General features: G+C 40.5%; 1 protein-coding gene across 3 annotated transcripts in view; it reads right to left on the bottom strand.

Moving 5' to 3' along the window:
* Positions 1 to 1,153: 1,153 nt before the first annotated feature.
* The window catches only part of adarb1b (adenosine deaminase RNA specific B1b), a 116,903-nt gene continuing 99,185 nt past the window's right edge, over positions 1,154 to 18,871 (bottom strand). For all 3 annotated transcript variants that reach the window (XM_044365433.1, XM_044365432.1, XM_044365434.1), the window contains 8 exons: positions 17,125 to 18,050; positions 14,623 to 14,737; positions 13,448 to 13,616; positions 13,079 to 13,230; positions 12,310 to 12,478; positions 8,734 to 8,915; positions 5,695 to 5,873; positions 1,154 to 4,754 (listed from right to left, as the gene is read on the bottom strand). In XM_044365433.1, coding sequence (XP_044221368.1) covers positions 4,578 to 4,754; positions 5,695 to 5,873; positions 8,734 to 8,915; positions 12,310 to 12,478; positions 13,079 to 13,230; positions 13,448 to 13,616; positions 14,623 to 14,737; positions 17,125 to 18,050 — 2,069 coding nt within the window. In that variant the 3' untranslated portion in view covers positions 1,154 to 4,577. The remainder of the gene's footprint in view (positions 4,755 to 5,694; positions 5,874 to 8,733; positions 8,916 to 12,309; positions 12,479 to 13,078; positions 13,231 to 13,447; positions 13,617 to 14,622; positions 14,738 to 17,124; positions 18,051 to 18,871) is intronic.

Genomic DNA, 18,871 nt, shown 5'->3' with positions numbered 1-18,871 from the left:
AACAGACTATGCTGGATACAAACACAAGCAAACAATGTGACAGATTAAAGGCGCTTTATGCTGCGTCCATGTGACTGTTTGGCTCTACGATTGAATTTCATATTTATTGTATTTTGAACTTGTACTTGTATTAATTGCATTAGTTGTGTTAGTGTTTGTGTCTACCTGCTCAGTGTTGATGTAAATTATCTAACAGCTAACTGATATATAATATCTGATACAATAAATCTCTTCTCTTTGTATGAGATTGGTTTTTTTGTACATGATCCCTGACAAATAAATGTAAAAAAACTATGAAGCAAAGCTAATGTATGTTTCCATTGGCAACACCCGTTTGTTCATTGTCATGAATGCACAGGGGGAGGAGTTTTTGGCAAAATACATAAATGTGCAACACACACCGACCTCATCATCACTACTTGATCTATAAGTTAATTCTGTTCTGTGAGTATTCATGTATCAAGATGGCTGATATCGCTTAAATCTGTCCTCATTGTAATCACAAAAACATCAAGTTCAGCAAAACAATCTGAAAGCTTCAGTCATTCTGTCCTGCTGATTGCTGTCCTGTCGTAACGCATCAAGATGATGATTAGCGTCAGTTGTTTTTACTTGCATTTGATGAAATTGGAGACATTTTGACCACATATTGAACTCTGGTCAGTCAAAAATGAATACAGACCTGCAGTGTGTTCTTCGTTCATGGCCCGCTTAATTAGAGCTGCAACAATTAGTCAATTAATCAACCGACAGAATATTAATCAGCAACTGTTTTGATAATCGAATAATCGTTTTAGTCATTTTTTAAGCAAATATGCCCAAAACATTTCATGCTTTTAGTTTCTCAAATGTGATGATTTGATTGAAATGCTTCTCCTCGTTGGGTTTTTGGACTGTTGTAACCTTTAGATTAATTTTAAAGGGCATTTCCACAATTTTCTGGCATTTCAGAGACAAAACGACTAATCCATTTATCAAGAAAATAATTAGCAGTTTAATCAATAATGAAGATAACTGTTAGTTGCAGCCCTACACTAAATACAATTAATATATGTGGACAACAGACTTCCAGCAGTTTGATGCTTGTGTTTCACATGCAGACAATCCAACACTCAGAAGAGGATAAGAAAAGAAGTCCAACCATGTGCAAAAGTAAACTAAGAACTCTTTTATTCTTTTTTATTCATTTTTATATATCTATCTTTAGCAGTTAATTTTTTTTTTTCTACACGAGTCCTTTAAAAGTTTGTCATCATGCTAGGTGCAGCTTCAGTGTCGGTAGTACATGCAAGGTTGTGGATTCTGTTGGCAGAGGATTTCACACATCGGACAACTGGAGAACGGGGAGCAGTGGCTCTGAACCCCGAGAGCGGACACACACACACACACGCACACACAAACGCGCACACACACACACACACACACACACACACACACTGACCACTCTGGAGTCACCAAACAAAACCCTCCCTCCACCACAGAGGCGACTGCAGGAGGGGCACTGACCATCATTGAGGATTCACAAAAGGGTTAAGCAGATGCAGTTCAGTTCTTGCTGTGATAGTTGCCATCCGATCCATAAACGGGGACGGTTTCTTATCATGACATCATCAGTTGACATCTTTAGTGCAGTCAAAAAAGAAGAACAAAACTCTAGAAGCAGGCAGTCTTTTTAAGGGGGGAAATATACAAAAAAAAAAACCCAAAACAAAACAAAAATAAAAACCTCAGAGATCATAACGGGAGATCATAACAAAGTCTGGGGTGCAGGGGGAGGGAAGTTTCTTTCAGACTCCTGTTTGTGATGAAAGTGACAGTAAAGGAGACATCAGGAGTATTGCTTGTGACTTTGGTCTGGGTCTATTTGTAAGGGGGCACCATTTCCCACTGTCTTCTCTGATTCTTTAAAAAAACCAATTTCAATATTTTTATTTTCCAACCTTCAAGTCAACTCTGGGAGATTCCCTTTTCCTGCTTTTTTAGGTTTTTTTTTTCTAATACAGAGTCATAAAACAACCAAATAGAAGTGAAAAAGGTACATACTGTATATGACATCACACGTGCCAGCTGGTGGATGCCGCTTGTAGCTGAGGCACCTTACAGTGCATATATATGTATATATATATATATATATTCTTTAAACATATGGATGGCTACAATGGAGGATGAAGCCTGTAAGAACCCCGGCAGTGTTGGTGCCATGCTTAATGGTGCCCAGTGAGTCACGCAGAACCACTAAAAACTTTACTTTGGAACAGAAACATCTTCACAATCCCAGCAAAACGGGGAAAGAGTCTAAAACAGTTCAGTATGGGAAGAATTGATTGTACAGGGAACAGAATTAGTCATTTTTGTTGTTCCTTATATACAAAAAAAATCCAAAAATAAATCAATGACTGTACTGCAGCAATATAATGATCGCAGGTCACAATATACACGTGGTCACTGACGGCTACAGATGCACTAAAGAAGCCTGACAATTGCATTTACCCCATATTGAATGGAATACACAGTTTTTTTTTGTACAAATCAGTACATTGTTCAGTGGATGTACAGTACAAAAACCAAACGGTAAAAGGTTGATGCCAAAAAACATTATGAGATATATATATATATATATATAAAAAAAAAAAAAACTTTGTAAGGGAAATACTGGGGCAGAAACACACATGGACATCATCTTTGGTGAAGACTCCAAGAGGCCTGAGCACACAGATTGTACACACACACACACACCTACATGTCCTACTACTGGGAATAGGAATTAATTAATTGCAGCGTCCTCACTTACAAATTTCAAAACATGAGGACGTCGAAGCACTCGAGTAACATCGGGGGGGGGGTGTACAGTACAGGTGTCAAGTCAGCTCACGAGGGGTCTTTCTGAACTACGCGTCTAATGTGTTTCTGAGAGTTAGATGTAGAAGAGAGAACGGCCGTTTCAAAATGACATCACACCGTGATACGTCGGATTGTACTGGTAGGAGTTTATCGGATATTATTAGCATTGTGAGTCTGTTCGTACAGTGAGTGCATGTTGGTCTTGTTGTTTTTAGAGAAAGTCGGAGGGATTACAACGTGTTTGCACCTGGAACGATCGCTACAGGCATTAAATGTAACTTCACGTACTGCGCGTGGCACTACATAGACAGTACACAGGCCATGCCTTCTAGGAATAGTTCAACTATCATGAATCCCTGCCACAAAGTGACATAGTTACAAGATCTGAGAGGTTTGTTTATACTATCACTATTTTTCACTGCAGTATAATCCCCCATCCTCAAATGCCCAATTTCAAGAAAAACAACAAAAATAAAAAGAAACTGTCTCTGTCCCTCCCCGCTCCCCACCCCACCCCAAAAACAAACAAACAAACAAACAAACAAACAAACAATCACAAGAAATCTAGAAAATAGAGACACAGATTCAAAGCTGCCTGTGGAGGAATATGCTGGCATTCATTCAAAAATCATTCACTGATGGACGCACGGGGCTCTCCACCACATGTTTTCTGCTCTGCGGGCCTCCTAGTTCAGTTCCCATGCAAAGCCATGGCTTAGATCAAGGAAAAATACAACGTGCAGCACCTCCCAAAACTTGTCCCAAGACCCAGGCGAGGGGAGGAGTCAGGGCGGCTACGAGACACTCAACATGATCCCCTTACCCCCCCACTGTTCAAGTATGAAATGAGAGTAACATAAAATAACTTACAGAACATACACACGAATGAATGAATAAGATCTAAAACCAACAACAACAAAAAAAAAATGTACTAAACTTCTGTGACACCTGACCTACATATTATTTCCAGTCAGTGAATAGAGCAGGGCCACAGTGTTTTTTTTTTTTTTTAACATCTTCATCTTTAATACAGGGGCTAAGAACATCTCATCTAAGGAACGGACCAAATAACACACATTAAATGTTTATTATAACTATTTTCTGTTCTCTGTCTTTTCAGTACTAGATTTACATCCTGAAGATTATGCATCTTTAAATTAAAACTTTGTCATTATTATTATTTTTTTTTTATCAAGTACATTTTTAGGTCCATATATGTTGGTTTTAGTTGACAAGGAATCAGCCTGTGTTTCTACATTTTAACCCTAAACTGACTACACTCATAAATCAACAAAATAAGACAGAAATGTAGAATTTCAACTTTCACGTCTACGGCATAAAAACATGATTTATCTGGGAAACAAAAAAAAAAAAACAACCAAAAGCGGTGTAAAACAATGGATTCCAGTTTTAAAACAGAAAACGAGTAGATGAAAAAAAAAAAAACCCACACACCATCCATTAAAAATCAAAATAAAAGGACAAAAGTCAATATCATGAGAAAGGACATGGCGAGGCTGAGGTCCTCTGAGGAATGAGAATGATGCGTTATGGATGGTTTGTGAAACTATGCACGCTTATTTCCACGAGTGAAAAGCGCATGTGCGTGCGAACATACGGGACGGAGGTAAGTGTCTATGTGGGCTGGTTGTTAATACGGGGGTTGTCTTTCTATCAGGCCTGGGTCAGGGGGGAAGGAGTGGGGGGTTTAGGAGTCCCTTGGTCCCGTTACTCCCTCAGGAGCTGAGGGTGAACTGGTCTTGCTCGATGGGCTTTTTGACCCAGGCCCCCAGGCCGGCCTTGTGGAAAGCCTTGATGAGCGCCTGCTTGGCGGAGTGGTACTCTGTGGCTGCCTGCTTGGCTTCGTGGTAAGAGCTGGGCTTGAGCACCTTGATCCGCAAGATGGATGACAGCTGGAGAGAGGAGAGGAGAGACGAGGAAGTAAACGACAAGTAAAAACAAAATCAAATTGCATCATACTGTAGCTATCATGTCGAGATAAAAGAGATAGATTGTATGCTTGATCCATGAACGCAGCTGTCTCCTTTATGCAACATATTGTAGTGTTTCTGTTGTTTAGTTCAACAATAATCTTTGTAAAGTCGGAGCATCAATTCAATCAGCGAGACTGATTCTACATGTAGTCGCTTTAACTTTACGCTTAATTTTCTCAGCTGTCAGCTTTTTACCAAACTATCAATATCTGTTTTTTTCTTAAGTATGGAAACCAACCTTCACTGCTACTGCTACGACTTCACCTCTACAATCTTTCAGTGTTGCCCCACCAGTATTTCCTCCATCCTGAACTTTAAGAAGTTCTTCTAGTCTTAGAATAGTCCTCACACGCACTATTAGTCTATAAATTTATCCTCTTCATAGTAGCAATAAAGAGATCCCTTAAAGTAATTTATGTAAGTGACGGGGAATCAAATCCACAGCTTTATTCTGTGTAAAAAAATACATTCTAGTTCAGCTGAAGTTCAGCTGAAGATAATATGAGCAATCTGATTTAGTGGATTTTTTTTCCCAAAGTTACAATCAGTTTAGTAGGAAATCCTCCCTCTTTGTTACTATCCCTCTGCCAGGAAACAGTGGATTTGGTAATAAAAAGACTGTAATTTTAGAAGATAAAACTTGTGTAACTCAAGTTTGTCCCCTATCAATTACATTTAAATCATTTTATAAAAAGGGATCTCTTTGTGGCCAGTATGGACAGGAGGAACAACTGAAACCACCAATAACTCTTTCAATGTACTAATCTGGAACTTTACGGTACAGACATAAATGCTTCACTAGACCTGGGTGCAGTATGTGTGAGTGTGTAAGCTTGCACACATGTTACACTCTCCGTACCTTGGAGTGTAGGCGCACCCAGCGGCTGTAGAGGGCGTGCTTGCAGAGGCGTGAAGCGCGGCCCATGTCGTCCTTGCCGGTGGTTGCGTTGATCACCTCCAGGGCCTGGTCACCCACCGTCCAGTTCACGCTGAAGTTGGGTGCTTTACCCGGCTGTCTGGCTTCTGCATTACTTATACCTGAAATCAGAAGCATCAAGGATCAAGAACTGAGCAAGGGGGATGATTATGTAACACACACACACACACACAGAAATACTGAATAAATGTTTCACTCTATCGGCACTGTCAACACCTCGAGAACCATATCTCCACTATTATGAACCCCAGAAACTCAACCTTGTGTTACCCCGCTGCATGAATGGGAGTCTCAGGACGGAGACAGCTCTCTGCTTCTCAGGCATAAATGGGAGATATATGGACGCCATAAATCCCTGTGTCTTGCTCTTTGTGTGTGTGTGTGTGTGTGTGTGTGTTAAGCTCCTTGGTCCCATTTGGCAGCACTTGTGGCAGAAGATGATTTAAAGGGGGTGAAATCCTCAGTGCTCTAATGCCACAGCCCTTCACCGCTAAAAACTCTGTAAAGCGGAAAAGGTTAATGTCCCCCAACTATTATCTCCTTTACCCGTCATTCAGAGAGCAACCAGAGAGGAGGAGCAGAGGGAGCTGCACGTACATCCAGACTCTCTGATATGACACCTTTATCGTCCCCTAGGATCTTAAAAAAAAAAAAAAAAGACCACAGTATTTCTTCACCTGTCTGATTTTGAGTGTAGGAGTAGATGTTTTTCTTGTGACCTGTTTTATTCTGACGTGTTTTGTTTATTCTCATTTGTTATAATTGATTAATTGCTAAAACCCTAATCAGCAGTCACAGCTTAGCAACCGTAACTAGGCAGGGCAGGCCAGGTGTTGAAGTGATGTGCATGGGGCTCTTGTAAGAATAATACTCAGCATTTAAAGAGTTTGAAAGGTGGTGTTTTGTTCAGTCTTTCCAAAACCGAGAACACAAGAGAAGTAATATGAGGAGCTGCAACTGTTAGCATGTCAAGCTAACTGAGTATTACTTCTAAGGCCAAGGAGCACATTATTTACTGACGACATTAGTTTGTGGGATTAAGTTACAGTTAAATAAAAGCCCCATTCTCACCTAGCACATCCACTGTGTAGTATTTTGCTACTGTGTGGAAGCTAGTCCTGGATGCTACCAGAGTTTAAGCTAACGTTAGCGGCTGTTTATAGGATTTGGGAAAGTTTACACTCCAGCAAACCTCAGCTTACCAAAGATAGTGTTACTTTTGACAAGCATATCTGTTAGTCCTCATCCTCAAAGCCTTTTCTCTTGTAACATTAAAAGAAATAATATTCTCTTTGAAAATACAAACAAACATGTAACATTAAGTTGAGCCGCCAATCAAGATCCCACACAAGACATGTTTTGCTTTGAATAATTATTCATGCCTAATAAGTTTATTCCACAAAAAAAGTGTGAGGACATCGTTAAAATTCTTAAAATGACATCGCCGCCTTCTCCCTCATTTAAAAATCCATCATCTATGAATATGTATTTATTTTTTATTTGAAAAGTTTAAATGCAGGGCACAAGAAGTCTCCTGCTTCACTGAAAAGTCTGCTAACAGTGCACTGTAGGCTTCACTTTTCCACTTCACACTTTTATTTTAAGTTGCATATTAGACCAGGATTGGCTCCAAACTGGCTGCGATGTCACAAATCGTGCTTGTATGTACGCAAATTAAACACAGAGAAACTTTCTATCTTCAGCAGATGATTATGAAAACAGCTTTATAGTGTTAAACTCGGGGAAAATACATCATTCTGCACAGTGAAGCTCAAACATCTGGTCACAATAAGCAAGACATTTTTGAGTGGAGTTGGACTTTAAATAATGTTTGATCTTCCATCTTTCCTCATCATACTTATAACACTGGGATTAACCAAGCAACCCTGCATTACAACAATTCTGATTCTCTATTTTCAAGTCCTATAAACTGATAATCAACTGGTGAGGACAATGATTTTTTTTTTTTTTTTTTTACCTGGGACACGAAGCATTTTTAAAAACTGGTCAGCTGGAAACATTAAATGTCAGTTGGTAACAACGTTTTCAACCGATGCTTGGAACTAACGTTAGCATTATATGCTAACAGCGATAGGAGTCGTTTCAGCCAACAAAAACAGAAATGAGAAACCTGCCTTTGTCTACTTTCTCTCTAAAATCAAGGACCCTTTGTTTCAAGAATTACAAGTGGTACATCTGTCGCCGTTATCGTCGTAAACTGCACATTTATGTCGTGTGAGGTACTGTAGCACTATAGCAAGGGAGGTTAGGTTTAGGTGTTGTGATTTTTACTTTACCAGATTCTCTCATCTTGTCTGTAAACATCTGCAGCACATGTACAATGCTGTATATATTATGTGATATGAAGATGAGAGGGACAAAAAGAAAGGCATTTTTTTCTTAAAACAAGGGAAAGAAAGAAAGAAGACAAATAAGATGACTAAATAAGTAAGATTTAAGAGACCACATGTGTTTAGTACAAAGACGTTTGGCAACATTTCTTATAGGAATATTTGAAATGCTTATCAGAAGACAAAGTCTGAATGGTACATCTAAAAATGGAAAGTTAAAAAACTGCGGGAGTCCTGGTCTATACGGCCTTTTTAAAGGTCAAGCCAATGCTGAAAATTTACACAAAATGATAAAGCTATTCAAATTCCCCAAGAAGTAGGTAAATGTCAGCTCCAATCAAACAGAGAAGAAAAGCAATAACTGTCTTCCTGCTGTGGACAGACCAGTGAGGTGGATACATGTGTTTACTGCTTAGGATTATAGTCTACCTCTTTGATATTTAGACAGCTGGAGTTTGATTGCCGAAGATTAACAAGGAGATCTCTCCAAAAACATAAAATGTGAACACCGTCATGCTATTACTTCGGCCTCAGCTCTTGGTTAGTTAAACTTTTAGCAGTTCTTCTTTTTTTTCTTCCTTTTTCTACTCCGACATCAAAGCGGACTCACCGCTGAGTAGAGGTCTGTTGAGGGTGAACTGTTGGGGCAGGTCCTCGATATCTGCGATGCGCTGGTACATGGCTCTGGAGAGGTGGTCGGCGTGGTAAAGGCTGCCAAGGATGATGCTGGAGAAGTAGATCGGCTCTGTGAAGTAGCTCATCAAAGAGCCCTGGATGCCCACCACGTTCCACCTGCAGAGGTAAAACACACACTGATTACCCCAAAACTATGCCTTTTAAACCACAATTTTCAGTGATTATGGAGTAATTTGTTTAAATAATTTCACCATGAAGACATATTCCCATTTGGAATAGTAGTAACTTTATTACTTACTAATATTTCTGACATACACCTTGTTTCCATAGCGATAAGCTGCATTAGCTGCAATTTGCAGCTATTAGAAAGCTTTGTAATAACTCTTAAAGACTCTGACGCCAACTACCACTACTTCTTCCCTTTTCATTCTGGTTGTTATTATAAACTGTCAGCTCCTCGTCTCCTTAACCGTGCCGATATGCTTCATAAAAATGCAGATGACTTTAAACAGATGACATGTAGAAAGGACTGCGATCAGACTAAAAAGTGCCCTCAAGACTCGAGAGTTGATGGCGTTCTGTCTGACAGATGTGAAAAGGAGAGGAAGTTCTTTAGGCTCCGAAAAAAAAAATTGAGGACAGAAACGCTGTCGACTTGCTCCGGAACGCTTCATTGAGGTCATTTCCTATTAGGTGCTTCAGGAGATACAAACAAATATGCATAGGTGGACACACACACAGCAGCGTATACAAAATATATTAGTATATAAGCATCCAGTGCGATCTACCACACATAGTCACACTCAATCCTATAGTTCTGTACACTCTGAAGCAGCCAATTTCATTTTCCCCAAAACGGCCGTGTGTTTCATTCATTTTCCCATTGACATGGTCTGTGAAGCATCACTCGCCCACCTCGCTGAGAGACAGAGAGAGAGAGACAGAGAAGGGGAGTCAAACATAAAGGATAAAACTGGCGTTCTTCTTCTATGTTTCCCTTACTGTAAAGAAATCACATGAAACGACCAAAACCAACGACGTGTTAAGTCTCGAGCTGCAACGATAAGTCGATTAATTGATCAACAAAAAATTAAGTGGCAACTATTTTGAGAATCAATAATCGTTTTAGTCATTTTTTTAAGCAAATTTGTAAAAAAAAGCTTCTCCAATGCGATGATTTAATGCTTTTCCTTGCCATACATGGTAGTACATTGAATGTCTTTGGGTTTTGGACTGTTGTTTGAACAATATAAGACATTTTGAGACATAACCTTTGAATCTGGGAAATTATAACAGGCATTTTCACTATTTTCTGACATTTTAGAGACAAAACGAGTGATTGATTAGTCGAGAAAATAATCAGCAGATTAATTGATAATGAAAATATTGTTAGTTGCAGCCCTAGTCCTAACCTGTCTGTAGTTCTCAGCCCCGAGCTGATTCATTGCCAATCCCTAAATCTTTAAAAAGAGGTAATAAATATCAAATTTAGTGCTGTTACTCAAACAGGAATAAACAGTGCATTTGGTAGAGAATATTTTCTTATCAGTGAGTGTTTGCAACAATCTAAGTGGAACTGACTCTAGATAAACTATAACTATGTCTCCTTAATGTGTTTTTAATAGTTTCTGGACAACAATGGAGGGCTATGGCATAGGGTAATAGGCTCTAATAGGCTTTGAATAAAAAGGTAATACTTCATCAATTCATTGTTGATTTTAGTCTTTTTATGGGATTTACTGACAAAAAAAAAAAAAAACAGAATATTGCCAGCGTTATCCTTTATGGAACAATACAAATCAGCAGAAACAAGACGCTTCTCATTCTCTCTTTCACTTCAGGCTGACTGACAGTGTGTGAAATGACCAACATGGGCCCAGAACAATGAGGAGTACGCGAGCATGACACCTCAGGCTACTCACAAGGACCGTTGTTTCCATATGCAATATTCTCTGTATAAAGCGTATGTGTGTGTGAGAAAGTGCGTGACGCCGTGTGTGAAACTGAGGGAAGGCGAAATGATATCTCTGAATTCATAGCTGGGAGCAGTAACGCACACATTCAGCACAGTCAAACAGCTTCATAATAGTCTGTGTCATGCACAAACTGCAGTAACACACACACACACACACACACTTTTCCATCAGTGTTTTTTAACAAGGTTACACAAATACAACTGAACGTCAAAAAAAAAAACCCACAAACAAGCAACTGCACAAACACACACATTCTGAGTCATGTTTTTGGAGGTGTTCAATTTCATTCCCGTTAACCGTCTTCGATGTTATTTCATTCAATATCATGCTCTGTGCATCTACACACATACGGTATTCGCCCACAGAGCAGGGTCAGAACAAGTCAGGAGGCCTGACGTCAGCTGTTAGAGAAACGTCGACAGGAAGGGACGACGGGACGGACGTGGAGAAATAACCCATAAGAGCTTCGCCTGATTGCTAATGAGCTCAGTCAAATAGCTGGAAACGACATGCGGCAGAGAACTGCTCGTTCTAGCTGAAGCTGTGGGGCTGGGCGAGTAATCAAAGGAAAATGAGAAGAGGGAAAACAATGTGTAAGGAGGGAACATCGAGGGCATGGTCAACGTGTGCCAGTTAGTTGTGGTATTAAATAGCAGCCCTGTGGCTAACAATCGCTCACATGGGGACGAGAGCGGGTAAGCGGCACTGTGTCATGAGAGTTAGGGCAAAGTGACAAGCATTGCATAATGTTGTAATACTAAATCTTTACCTTAACTGTGAGGGATAGTATAGATCAGCTTTAAAATACTGCTTGTTTATCCAATAAAGCCATGAATGGTCTTCATGGTGGGAAATTAACTTTAAAAAGTGTTCAAATGTTCAAATTCACCAGCCACACGATAGTAAATCATTATTTTTGTGTCCTGAATCCACTAAATCTTCTAATTTCCCGTCATGATGGTCTCCAACCTCTTTTGCACTCTACGAATCTGGATCCCTCCGCTTTGGATGACCACCAGAAATGTGAGTCACTTGTACCGGCGCTGACAAGCTGAAAGGGTAACAACACTTCTCACACGGTGCAAACGACAAGGCGCTCGCTACACAGCGGGCACATCCCTCATCAAATACGCACTCAGCGTTCAATCATTCTGTGTATACAGGCGAGAGGTATTACGATCCTGGACTGAGAGGAAAGAAGAGGAGGAGGAGGAGGAGGAGGGCGGCTTGTGAGAAGAGTTATGGAGAAGTTTTATCGTTCATCACAAGGGGAGGCACACTGTTGCCTTGAACATGGACAGAGACTAAAGATGCTATGATCTGCCTGCAAAAATGCCCGAGGGAGAGAGGATCCATCAGCTCGGCTGTCCCTGAACCTCCCTGAAGAATATGACAGACTAGAAATGACTTAGTGGATTGACAAAACCAGGACATAATGCCACACATTACAGTATGAATAATTAAAACATATGAAAAGAGCATCATGAAATAAGAAATATTATACACCATAACAAGAAAATAGTTCATTTGAACATTAAAACGGCTGTAATTGAACTGAGTTTGACGTCAGTTACCTTGCAATCTTGTCACTGCAGGACATGGTGAGTAACCTCTCTCCCTGCAACACCCCGTCCCAGGTCTGGATGGTGTTACTGGACCTCACAGGGATGGTGCCCTCTCCCGATTCGATTTTGGTCCTTAGCTGGCCCCGTGCTTTCCGATTGGGATGTCTGTCTCCTTGGTCTGAGTGAGATAGCGAGGGAAGAGAGAAAATATGAAAAAAAACAAAAAAAAAACACCAAAAACTAGCAGAAAACATCCCTGTCGATGTACACATATCTACAAAATGCAACAAGACAAAACAGGGATTCTAAGAAAAGAAATGAAAAACATGACCTATTATTTATTATTATGTTATCAATGTTTTCTGCTGTTCCACCAGCAGGCGCCATCTATTCAGTGACTAATTGAATGTGGTTGTTTTCTATTCAGTCTGCCATGTGCGAAGGCAAACAGTTTGACAAGAGTAAGAGGGAGGTTAATCAGACAGACAGTGTGTGTGGGCTGGGCGGGAAAAAAAAAAAAGACTGATAGGGACAGACAGAGAATGACAAAAAGCTCTAATTACTAGAGCCTTGTTTAAATGTATCTGTAATGCGTATTTGGACGTCGCAGTAAAAATTCTAATTAAATGAAACCAAGCATATGAGGAAAATCCTACAGATTTAATTAAATAAAATAAACTGTTGTCGAAACTGAATTCTCAACTAAGACCAGACCACATTGAAAACATGTCGGCTAAGCCCGGCGGAGGGGATGAGGCGGGAGCGGGGCGGCGTGTACCTTCCACTCCGGCCTCGTGCGGAGAGAAGATCCTGGCGTCTCCGCAGGGCGAGGTGCTGATATAGAGGTGGAACTGAATGTTGTCCTTTAACCTGTAGCCTCCCTTGTCACAATGCATGAATATTGAGTTCTGATGGTCCTCTTTGCTGTTGCTATGGCGATAGACAAATAGCAAATGTAAAAAAAAAACCCCAGCACAAACCCTGTATTTCCATTTTCTTCATTTTAGCTCATTTAACTGGATTGAATTGAATTAGATACACTGAGAGGAGTTTAAAAAAAAATGTAATAGCATTATCAATCCAAGCAATCTCCCAACACCACCAACACTAAACTGTGCTTGAGGAAAATTTGACTCCGTCCACTGACCTGAGGAAGAACTCCAGTTGGGTGTAGAGGTACCTCATGAGCGAGCGTCGGGCGATTATTTCAGCGTGGCAGTCATTGAGTGCCAGGCCGCGGTCGCTCATGTACTCACCGTTGATGCATTTGGTTCCTGTTGAGACACAAATTACCTGTGCCTCCTTCACATCTGTCCCTGACAGGAGGGAAAGGGAACAAAGACATAGGAGTCAAAGGACACATATGCAGAGTACTATGTCATTTAAATGTGGTATTGGTCTAAATTTAATAAAAATAAAAACTTTTCCATCATATCAATAACGTGCAGGCTGGTGAGAACACACATGATGAACTCAAAGTTGACAAAAACAGAAGATGATGCTGGATCAGTGTCCTCTATTTTTAAAGGAAAAACGCTGTCTAAGGGGAAAGAGACGTAATAGAAAGAGTAACTGTTGGGCTCAGATGGCTTTAATGCATATCTGTTCAATCAAACCTCCAACTACTGGCTTTGTCTTGTGTCATATTAGATAGTCTGGCAAGTTCTGACAGCCTGTATAAATTTATTGGGGTGGCTTTGGGTAAACAGTGGCACTATAAAACTTTAATTCATATTGAATGTCTCCAAAAAAGGATTGGTATTCAGGAATCTGCTCGGTCTTAACCACAGAGTGACAGACAGTGGAGGAATTATTCAGATCAAAACCACACTTTACTGAAGCAAAAGTACATTCGTTTTATTGCCAAAATGCACTAAGTATCAAAACAAAAAGTACTAAATTCACAAAAAAGGCCCCTGTGAGTGTTATACTATTGTAAATTACTATTTTATCATATGTTTTGTATGTAAAATCTTAATCTAGTGTAGTGGAACAAAAGTATAAAGTATCTCAAATTTGTAGTGAAGTACTAATACTTGAATAAAGGTACTGTTTCATTCCAGCACTGGTAACAGGACTGAAAACAAAAAGGTGGTTGTTCAAACTCATAAATGTTCCTGCATATACTGCTAAGTAGGCAAAACATTTCTGCGGTGACATTATTAGTCTGAGCAAACTGATACTTAATTGCGAATATTGTCAGCTTTCGTCTCCAAGTCTTGCAACCACAATTTTCCTTTGGATAACACTAGAAAATTGACTGTTGGCGCTGTATTTCCCCGAGTATAAAAGCACCCCAAAAAAAAAAAAAAGCACTTTTACCTGTTGTCATGACGACCCCTGCTAGGACTTTCCGTCGCGCATGGGGGGAGGTGAAGTTGTCTGTCAGCTCACTGAACTTATCCACCACCAGGCGAGAGACGGCATCAGCGAGAACCTGTAACCACACGTTTGCAGACACACAAAGAGAAGACACACACACACACACACACACACACAGGCACACAAACACATCCACACAAACACAAGCTTGTGTCAGATATGTCAGCTTACAAAGCGTGTCTGATATTATCCTCCCCTAGAGCACTGTGTACCTGTCACAGTGTTCGCATCCAGCTCCAAACAAGCGTCAGAAACGGCAACACGTGAAACTGGGTTTACTCCCTGAGGTATGCCTAACCGTCTCTCAAGAAACGGCGTTTGAGTTTTGCGTGACAGTTATAATTTACCGTCTCCCTTCTCACAGAGAATAACAAAAAAAAAAAAGTAAAAACAGAAGAAGTAAAACTGATCAACAGAAGTGAACAAAGTGCTTGTCGACATTCCTCAAGGTTTGAAACCATAATCGGAATTCTGGAGGGAACCTCGAGTGAACTTCACGTCTCTTGTTCTTGGACAGCCAACCTTCTCTTGCTGGCTCTTTATCCAGCGCTAATGTGATGGAAAATGACGACAACCAAGAGGAGAGAGATGACGGCTGGGTGACCACAAATTAAAGAGATTAGTCCAATATTACTTCTCTCCTACTTTGGAGTCACCCACTCGCAGACGAATCGTTTAACTTTCGAATGCCAAGGTCGTCTATAGTGTAGAAATGACTTAATTTCTAGGGGTGAAAAAACAGTAATGATCACTTACTTTTGTTTTTTGGACACAAAACACATACTGTATGTCCACAAAATGTTTTCTTTCAGGAAAGAGCGAAGGAATACTTATCATTGATTATCATCAATTACACCATAAGGTTCGAGTTGGCTTTTATAGTTTGGACTTCAAGAAAAACAACTCAAACCATGACTGAACTATTTTCCCTATTAGTGCCTTGCCAGATGGAAAGAGGCTGCAGAGAGTGAATACCAAGTGACAGGGAATTAATAGATGAATTAGTGTGGCTTCTAAGGTTGAATCGGGTTCCTTGTCGAATAAATCAGTTGACAAGTGGAGAGAGTGAGTAAATAAAGAAAAAAAAAAAAGCTTTGGGAAGGGGACTGTTGACTGTGTGTCACACTGATTAGCTTTGCTGACTGTGTTATCTCAGTTGCATAAAACCAACCACCTGTCCTTAGTCCGTACTAACATGATGTGAATGAAGTTTTGATGATAATTTACTTGAACAGCAAAGGTTTGATAGCTGAAGCAGTTGGGAGCGGATCTCTCTCTGCAACCCAAACAACAGATTCGGGTGAAGTCTATCCTATGAGACAACAATTCTTTACAGATAAGCTTTGCCCATGTCTTCTGTCAGCTTGTTGAGGACTGACTAAATCATGACGAGGATATCATTTAACATCCATTCATTTTGTAAACATTCATTAAGGATAAAGCTATAATTCATCTGACAACTTTTGTTCTTTAACAAGGTAGAAAAATATAACTGAAGGCAGGCGTGACGATGTTGTTTGTTGCGAATGAACTTCAACTGAGGGAGAAGTAAGATGTAGACGAGGAGCTGGCATCTTATGATTAGGAGACCTGTAAAAATGGTAATGTTTAAAAAAGATGTTCTTCAGCTGTACCTGCTTTGAAAACCAGTCTCAGTCTTTGTGAATTCAAGTTCTGTCATCTTTGACTCTCTTGTTATATCTTAATAATCAATGTTTCAAGCCTGGTGAAGATGACAGCTTTAATGAGGGCAGAATCTGAAAAATTAAAGCTATGTGAGCAATATGCCTCTGCGTTCCTTCAAAGCAAAGCAAAGCACCTCTGGAAATAAAACGTTTTGTAACCTTGACAGTTATTTCTAGTGATAAACTTAAACATTGAGGCTATTTAAATACTGACTACTGCATATTGTAATGTCTTCAAATTAGAGGGCCTTGGCCAAAGCATATTTAAATATTCATAAATTCCTAACCCATACTCAAACTAAATATCCTATAGTATAACAGTACTTAGCTGTCTTTTATGGCACCCTTGGGTGTATGGCCATGGACCTGAAATGTTCATTTTATGAGCTGTGATGCAAAACAAAGTGTGATTGCACTCATATTTGTGGCCAATAATAAGCGACTCTATGATGAAGAGCTTTCAAGCTTTCATGCATGAGGCATTTTAGCCCGATGCCTGCTGTAATTTAAGCGTGGCAACCACAAGAATGAGTAGGATTCTTTGGCTTACTAAATTCACCAAACAATGTGGTCATTAAAAATCATTCATATTTTCCAGGCCTGCAGAACCGATCACCGTCAACCTGAAAACATAAAACATGATAGACCTAGAAGTTTTCCTTTTATGGTTAACTAAAATGTTGAGTTTATGTTCTGATTTGGGTCTGATACATTCTGTACATGTATGACAATCTATGAGGAAGATAAAATATCTTACCTGGGGTAGGTGAAGCTGCAATCCCTCTCTTGGTATGGGTTGCCGGGATGGTGTCTGGTCTAACTGCATGTTGAAGAGAGCTGAGAGGGCGGCCTGCGCTGCCCGGGCTTTAGCCAGCTTCTTGTTCCGCCCTGAGCCTTCAAACGTCTGTGCATCCACTGTCACTGACATCACAAAATTCTTGGCATGACTCTCACCGCTCTCCGACACAAAGTCATATTTGAGGCCCGGCCTGAGCTCATTGAGGATCATGACAGGGTTTTTGCCACTGGAGGGTGAGCTGAATGCCGATGGAGGGGGCAGTGGTGCCTGGACAAGGTTGCTGCCAGGTGGTGTGGGCAGTGGGTACTCCCCTAGTGAGTTTAACGAGCTGCTACCATTGGAACCTAGATAGAAGGACTCTTCAGGTACGGCTGGTGTCTCAAAGCCGTTGAAGAGCATGTCTGGGAAGTCAGCTTGGTCAGATGTAAAGTCTGTGTTCACTGTCAGTGTTCGACCCATGGCCAGGTGTGCCTCGGAGGCATTGGGGAACTGGACGAAGGAACGCAGTGCTTTCTCAGCTGCATTCAGTTTGGCCTTCTTCTTCGTTGGGCCCATGCCCTCAAACATCTGTCCATTGACTTCCACAGTCATGACAAAAACTGGTGCGTGGACCGGTCCTGTCTGAGACAGCAGTTTGTACTGTAGACCTGGTTTGATTTCATTCAGCTGCATCAGAGCATTCTTGGGCAGGACTGGCCCTGGTGTTTTCTTACGCTTCTTGGCCCGGAACTTGGAGTGCGAGTGGCCATTGTTTCCTTCTTCTAGGGGGCGCTTTCGACTGGCCAGGCCGCTTCCATTGGGGAGCTGTTCAGCCACACCCACACCGTCTTTGCAGGACACGTTGTCCAGGTTTCGGTTTTCCTTAACGTCGGTGCTGCTCGAACCTGCGGTGCCCAGAAAGAGTAACTTACAACGCCTTCGTTGCAGGATCTTGTAAATGCAAAATTTATAGATTCCTTTATCACTCTTTGGAACTGAACCAATGATTTGTGTTCCTTTATCATAGAAAGACAAGCTGGCTTTTAAATTTGACTGAACATATTTAGCTATAGTCTACTCATATCCATTTAAATAGTAGAACAACATCAACACATGTAGAGCTCTTGACGGGTCCTAAAAAATGTACCTTGGTCCACATTCAAAACATTGATGGAAATCTTTTTTTTTGGAATCTTTAGGCCCATATTTTGGTCAAATGGTATTCAAGTTTGAAATTAATCTCTTAATATATCTTCATTATTAAAGATGTCACATAGGCTTGTTATTCTAAGGGTCAGGGGGAAGTGAGGGAAAAAAGCCTTCATGAGTAAAACAACTACCGTATACTTTTCATTTTTTATTGGTCTAAAAACATAAATGTAAACAACTGTGCGCATACATATCAACGCTCAACAAAGACATACAAACAGACACACACAGAGCTATTCCTCATCCATTTTATCACTTTGCTGCCTACAGGGAAATGATGTAGAGTGTTCAGTTTTAAACTGCTGTAATATAAATACACTGGGGAACACATATCACTGAACCCAGTTAGCAAAGTGGATGGAATATTGTCAAAAATTTTCATTTATAACATCCTTCAGCAAAGGCTTGATAGGTTACTCCTTGCGGTACTCAGGAGAAAGAGAGGCCGCAGTGTGCATGAGTGGGATTGTAGGTTGGGTTGAGGGAGTGCAGGGGAGGAGTGCAGGGGAGGAGCTGA

Source organism: Thunnus albacares, chromosome 11 (genome assembly GCF_914725855.1).
Source record: "Thunnus albacares chromosome 11, fThuAlb1.1, whole genome shotgun sequence".
Classification (NCBI taxonomy): Eukaryota; Metazoa; Chordata; class Actinopteri; order Scombriformes; family Scombridae; genus Thunnus; species Thunnus albacares.
The sequence above is the reverse complement of the archived record's forward strand: the minus strand, read 5'-3'. Positions and strand labels throughout refer to the sequence as shown.